We start from the raw sequence: 6,914 nt of genomic DNA, 5'->3' as shown, positions 1-6,914 counted from the left end.
TGTGTGTGTGTGTGCGTGTGTGTGTGTGTGCGTGTGTGTGTGTGTGCCAGTGTGGCTTCAGCGCTTGCCCATTTAGAACCAGTCAACAATGCAGCTGTGGTGAGCAGGCCCGCTTCAAAGTATTTATCCACACATGCCTGCAGCGACCACCGAGCGTGTTCGCTTGGGTTCCGGCTCTATTCCCAGCCGTGGATGAACGGGCGGCCAGAGGTTCGGTCGTCGTGACTGTAAACAACAACAACAACAGGTTGGGGTTCAGGCAGCCGCGGAACCAGAGCAGAGAGAGAGAGAGCACAGACCTCCCCCAAGCCGCTCGTTCCCCCCTCCTAACCGGATCTACACCGTCCACACGGTGATCTGGATCAGCACCAGAAGGTTCTAGATTGTTCTCGGTATCTTTAAACACCAACCATGAAAAGTCAAAGTGAATCAGAGCTGCTTAACTATGCTAACAACCAGACAAACGGCGTCAGAAGCGGAGAGCGCGGAGGGCTCGCCGCTCGGTAAGCATTTGGACAGGACGCGTTATCTCGGGAACAATCTGACCTCTTTGGTCGTGCTGCGTTTCTCACCACATCCCGATCGCCCTCTCCACGGTTCAAACGAGTGCGTCGCTTCCTTTGTGCTGGAGACGATCGGATGGACAAGCACGCACGCACGCCTGGGCTCTTATCGCCAGACCTCCCTGCACGTTTCAATGTCAAACAGAAGAAATAATATCAAGACGACGGGCTCTCCAAGTCGCTGCGACGCATTCCTGCAAGACAGCGTAATGACAGTTAGAGTAAATATTACCCGATGATGTCTGCTCAAAACGAGACGCGCTGCGTTTAGCACTCGTTGCTTTTGCTGCACAGATGGCAACAAAAACAAAAACAAGCAGGCCTAGAGTATATTTGACTAAAGCTCGACTGCCACGCCTGGTTTTAGCCGTATCGGCTTCATCTAACGGACGCTGCCTCCCGTTTCACACAGAGGCGGAGCTTCGGTTCGCCGGCCGGCGCGTTCTGAACCGGATGTGAGGTGCACCATCATCAAATCAGTTCGACGGTATTTCACCGTCAAATCCGCTGCAAGGAGCCTTTTCATAATGTTCCTAAATCCGGGTTCTGAATTCTGATCTGAAACTTCCATGACGTCTAAAGGTTCCGTTCATACAGGAGCCCTTTATTCCCACTTCTGCAAGAACAAATAATTATATACAGTATATATATATATAATGTGAATAACACCTAAACTTCTAATAACGGTTCTTGTGTATTCTACAAAATCAATAGTTTAGTTTAGTTTTATGTAGCAAAGGCGAGGAAAATAAAAAAAGGTTTTTAAGACCAACATTATTATTATTTTTATAAAAACCTTTCAGGTATTTAATATTCTGGTTTATTCCTCAGACGTTTTGATCTCTGACTCTACACCCGAACATGAAAGTGGAAGGGAGCGTTAACGGCCGCTCGGCGGAACCTACGTTCTACAGAATATTGATTTCTGTCGGTTATTTTCATCTCAATCATCACTAAACTGCTCCGTGTTATTGATCCCCATCCAGAGCCTCGGCAGAGACAAGCGGGAGAGAATGGTTCATCACAGAGTGGAGGACCTGATCGGGATCCCCTTCCCGAACCACAGCAGCGAGGTCCTCTGCAGCCTCAACGAGCAGCGGCGGGACGGCCTGCTCTGCGACGTGGTCCTCATCGTCCGGGACCAGGAGCACCGCACCCACCGCTCCGTCCTCGCCGCCTGCAGCCAGTACTTCAAAAAGCTCTTCACAGTGGCCACCGCCGGCGGCGGGGACCGCCACGCCGCCGCCGTCTACCAAATCGACTTTGTGGCTCCGGAGTGCCTCACGGCCATCTTGGAGTTCGCCTACACCTCCACGCTGACGGTGACGGCGTCCAACGTGAAGGAGATCCTGAACGCAGCACAGATGCTGGAGATCCCCTGCATCATCAACGTCTGCCTGGAGATCATGGACAGCGGGGGTGGAGGCGGGGAGCGAGGGGGAGCGGGAGAAGAGGAGGGGGAGGAAGAGGAGGAGGAGGAAGAGGGGGATGAAGAGGACGACGCTGGGTTGAGAAAAGACGAGCGGGAGGAGGCGGACAATGTCAGCGAGAGGTCACTGCAGTCGCTGGAGAGCCGGGGGGGGCAGATGCCTCTGGAGTCTTCGCCTCCCAGCACCTCCACCCACCGCCAGCAGGCGGCGTCTCCGGACGCCATGAGAGGAAAGCAGGTACGAGTCTGATTTCAGAATCAAACGGCTTCCATCGAATATCTGGTGATGATGATTGTTTCTCACGCAGGAGACGGTGGAGAGTCGGGCTTTGAAGGATTTCTCCATCGAGTCTCTCCTCCAGGAGGGGCTGTACCCCCGCATGTCAACGCTGGACAGGAGGAGCAACTTCTCCCCTCTCCTCCCGGGCTTCTACCCCTCCATGTGGCCTGCAGAGCTCCAGGCGTTCCCGAAGCATCTCCTGGACCCGAACCTCCACCAGCACCCGGGTACAGGAGTCTCGCCACGAAGCGGGCTCCCTCCCGCCTTCCCCAGCGCCGCACCGCAGGAGGCCTCCAAGCCGCTCAACCTGGCAGTGAAAAGGAGGATCATAAAGGAGGAGCTGAACGAGGAGGTCCCGCTCAGCCTGCTCCACGGGAACCTCCTGCAGGAGTTCGTCAGCTCCGGATTGGGCAGCGCCATGAGCGCCGGGCAAGCGCCAGCGGACGGTCACGCTCTGGGTCTGATAAAGGACGAAGCGGACTTCCGGTCCTACCTGAGCATCCTGAGCTCCGCGTCTCACCTGGGGGCCCTGTTCCCCCCCTGGCAGCTGGAGGAGGAGAGGAAAATGAAGCCCAAAGCGTCGCAGCAGTGTCCGATCTGCAGCAAGATCATCCAAGGCGCGGGGAAGCTGCCGCGCCACATGAGGACTCACACGGGGGAGAAGCCGTACATGTGCACCATCTGCGAGGTCCGATTCACCAGGTAGGCGACCGACGCCGAGATCTTCCTGTTCCCGTGTGCGTTCCGCTTCCACCCGTTTGAACGCGTCGTTTGTTTCCTCAGGCAAGACAAGCTGAAGATCCACATGAGGAAGCACACGGGCGAGCGCCCCTACATGTGCCTCCACTGCAACTCCAAGTTCGTCCACAACTACGACCTGAAGAACCACCTGCGCATCCACACGGGGGTCCGCCCCTACCAGTGCGAACACTGCTACAAGAGCTTCACGCGGTCCGACCACCTCCATCGGCACATCAAGAGGCAGAGCTGTCGCATCTCCCGCCCCCGGCGAGGACGAAAGCCCGCCGCCTGGCGGCCCACGCCCGCCACCAGCTTCCTCTGCCCCCCCTCCTCTGCCCCGCGCCAGTTTGAGGAGAACGTGTTAAGCCCCGCATACCAGGCGGTCAAGAGTCACGGACTTGGGGAGATGCTCGGCCTCGGCAACGGGGCTCTGGGATTTAAGAGAGGGGACGGCGCCGGAGGGGAGGGAGGGCAAACACGGGGGCAGCACGCAGGGGAGGGGACGGCAGGAGCAGGGAGGCAGCGGGGAGTGTTTGCCTTCACCCTGGCTGGAGAAGACGTGCTTACCCACTCCCCGTTTTATACTTCACCCCCTGACCCCTGGACCATACGGCTGGAGCGAGCTCCGCCCATCCCCGAGTCGGCCAAATGAGCCGCGGGCCGAAGAACGAGAGAACGTTGGTGTTTGTGTTTGTGTGTCCGTTCTGCTCCAGGAAGCTAAAAGCACCTTTTATTACAAAGTGAAACATTTTGAAGCCTGCTGACGTACAAAAAGAACTCGATCTCATTTTAGCGAATCATTTCACAGACATCGTGCTGAATAACGGCTGCAGTGAACGTTTACAATATTCTGATAGCATTTAAGAGGAAGCCGAAAACAGTCATTATTCATGTTCCTGGTTGTCTAAATTGCTGTTTGGTCAGAGGCTAAATCGATGAGAAGAAGCTTTTATCCAGAAAGGAAGCGTCTCATTGTTTGCTATTATTATGAGCATAAAACAGAACATGTACAAAAATACATTAACAACAAACATTCTTTCTGAAAAGGTTCAAGTAAATTTTTATTTGAAATGAATGGATGATGGTTTTGATTTAAAGTCGTGTCTAAATGTTCTTTTAGAGCGGGCTGTTGCCATGGAAACCTTGAATAATGCTCCCCCCCCGCCCGGACACACACCTGTAAGGTGACGGATAACGTTTTCCTCCCGCTGCCTGGCTTTGGGCGGAGCTCCTCGTCTGCACTATTGTACATAGACACAAACCTTTCGGCCATCGCGGTGTTCATTACGGCCGCATCGCTGATGATGTAACGCTTCTCACCTCCGAGGCATCCAAAGACGTGATCTTCGCTCCGGCACAGACTTGAGTACGACTTTGTTTTGCTGTCGATGAGAAGACGCTCTGATGCGTCTGCCGCTTTAGCTGGAGGCCGCAGCACGCTTGTGTTTCTCTGCTGCAACAGATCAATCACGTTTTTCAGAAGATGTTCGTCTCCGATTGTGTATAAAAGAAGTTCAAAACCGATTTGAATTGAAATGAAAGTATTTTCTTGCTATTTATGCATATTTAAATGAATGAGCCCTGGCTATATTTTGCAAATTTGTTTTATAAAGACACTAAATGTTGAACGTTTTTTCTTTCGGGAGTATTATTTCAGTGTGCGTGTTGTTTTTCTATCTTTGTGAAGCCCAAAGCAAGATGACCTTGATGTGACGACAGTTTTGGAAAGGTAATGCAATAAAACATCACAAATACAACTAGAAAAACATTCAGAGAGCACAAACCTCCGCCAAGCAGCTCATTCCCCTCGTAACGAGTTTTACATGAAAAATAATATTTTTTTTCTTCACATTTTGGATTTAAAAAACAAAAATACGCCACAGATAATATTAATAGAGAAGCTAAAAGTGCTTCTGATTTTTAAATTCAAACGCTGGTAAAGCCATAATGTCGCTTGAACCCCCTTCAGTCTCACTTAAAAAAATTAAAAAATTCCATGACAACAACCAAAATTTTAAATACGAGTAGAAAATTACAAATATAAATATCGGTCTTTGTTATTCACCGCAAAATGCTTTCCATAACTAAAGACGTCAGATTTACAAGCCTTCAGGACTCTCATGTTTCGTTCTCCTGACCTCTAGCGGCCAGTAGACGCCACTGCAGACCCCAACATTGAAATACTTGTCTGCGTATGATGTAAAATGTGAACCAAACTGAACCAAACTGACGTCCACGTTTGGAATCACCGCAACACATCTGAATATAAGATGTGCACGTGAAAACATGAGCCACCGTGAAACGTCCACTCACGGCTAATGCGTCTTTGTCCCTATAGATGGCGCTAAAGAGTTAGGCTAGATGGATAATTAAAGTAGAAGTGATTTTCTCTTTCTAAAGCAGAAGCTGAGATGTAACAGCAGTGACGTGTTGTTATTAGACATTAAGCACAAACCACATCCTTCCATAAGGAGCAGGCACGGCAGAAGCTGCTTCCTGCATTCCTCGAGATGGGTTTATGTCGACTCATTAATAAGTGATTCTTGGGATGCGTTGTAAACATGCAGTAATGGACTGACTTCAAAGGAAGCGGTAGCTTACAGTTTAACCGAATACAAACTCCTGCATTAAATGCTTTTTGGATTTTTAATGTTATGAAGGAATCAGAAGTCATTTGTTCTGGAAAACAAAAGTATTTTGTTTCTGGATAAATTCAAAGTGGTTCAGGTGACACAAGATTCTGACTGTGTTCTGGGCTGCTTATTAACTTTGGAGATTTGATCTGTGAGGGAATAAAAATAAAATAAAATCTGGAATCCTATTCTATTCTAGCGCAGGTTTTTACTTATAGCTTCGTCTACTCGCGTCATCGTGTTATGCCAACATCGACTGAACCACAAGCGCTCCGAGTCCGGCGTTGGAACGAACACGGTGTCGTTTTCAGGTTGTGTTACACTTTCACACACAAAGCACTTCTAATGGGACATCCTCTAAGGAAGTTCTGTGACAATACTGGTCCAAGTGGGCCCAACAGAGAATGCCGGCGGTAACGTGGTCGGTGAGGAACCCCCCCCCGAAACAAAGAGCTGGAAACACAACAACACTTCGCTTTGAGCCGTCCAAAACAAGGACTAATAATCCAAACGTCTCCCTGCTGACTAAAATAAACACAAACGTGTATATATATATGTACAGCTTTACCTGAACACAGAAAAGATAAACACAATATTTAACGGTCAAGACACAAATTATCCTGCAGCTGCCAAAAAAAAGGTATTTTAAATAACACAGGATGCCTTTTAAATCGGATCTATAAATAAACTATTTCAACAACAACAACAATCGAAGGAAGCGAACCATCGTCGTAGCAACTATCAGGACCTCAAGTTGTTCACGCTCCTGTTCAGAACTAGTTTCCTTGCGTGTTTGTGTTGTTTATATAGAACATGAGACCAAGGAGTGCAGGCTGCCCGCTGGGGGGGGGGGGGGGGGTGCACTCTGGATCAGTCGCCAGTTTATCACAGGGCCACACAGAAAGGCAACCATTCACACCCATGCTGTCGTCAATTTGGAGTTATCAATTCACCTAAGCTGCATGCTGTTAGAGGGGGGGTGGGGGGGCCCAGACTAAAGGAACGGAACCCAGAACCTTCTTGTTATGAGCCACTGCGCCACCCACTGCGCCATCGTGCTGCTCCCTTGCTGGATTTTATACTTAAATTGATTTAACAGACAGGAAGAGAGAGAGAGAGAGAGAGAGAGATCCACGAGTGATTGTTTTCTAATACCTGGTCTGATCCCAGAACCCCCCCCCCCTCGTCTGCCGTCTCTTTGTGTTAGATGAAAGGGGATCCTGCTGGAGTTCACATCATCCAAAGCACACAGGAACCCGGGAAGACAC

General features: G+C 50.1%; 1 protein-coding gene across 1 annotated transcript; it reads left to right on the top strand.

The window, feature by feature from the left end:
• The first annotated feature begins 1,576 nt into the window (after positions 1-1,576).
• LOC137908921 (zinc finger and BTB domain-containing protein 7C) lies at positions 1,577-3,665 on the top strand. The gene is made up of 3 exons (XM_068753350.1): positions 1,577-2,230; positions 2,301-2,974; positions 3,056-3,665. Exons 1-3 carry the CDS (start codon positions 1,577-1,579, stop codon positions 3,663-3,665), a joined length of 1,938 nt encoding a protein of 645 aa, XP_068609451.1.
• Positions 3,666-6,914: the final 3,249 nt, after the last annotated feature.

Source organism: Brachionichthys hirsutus, chromosome 19 (genome assembly GCF_040956055.1).
Source record: "Brachionichthys hirsutus isolate HB-005 chromosome 19, CSIRO-AGI_Bhir_v1, whole genome shotgun sequence".
NCBI lineage: Eukaryota > Metazoa > Chordata > Actinopteri > Lophiiformes > Brachionichthyidae > Brachionichthys > Brachionichthys hirsutus.
The sequence above is the reverse complement of the archived record's forward strand: the minus strand, read 5'-3'. Positions and strand labels throughout refer to the sequence as shown.

Bases quoted from the DNA above. Each gene is read 5' to 3' on its own strand.
- LOC137908921 (XM_068753350.1), top strand. From the start codon at position 1,577: ATGGTTCATCACAGAGTGGAGGACCTGATCGGGATCCCCTTCCCGAAC. The intron at 2,231-2,300 runs GTACGAGTCTGA...TTTCTCACGCAG, and splicing joins ACGCCATGAGAGGAAAGCAG to GAGACGGTGGAGAGTCGGGC. The intron at 2,975-3,055 runs GTAGGCGACCGA...TTGTTTCCTCAG, and splicing joins TGCGAGGTCCGATTCACCAG to GCAAGACAAGCTGAAGATCC.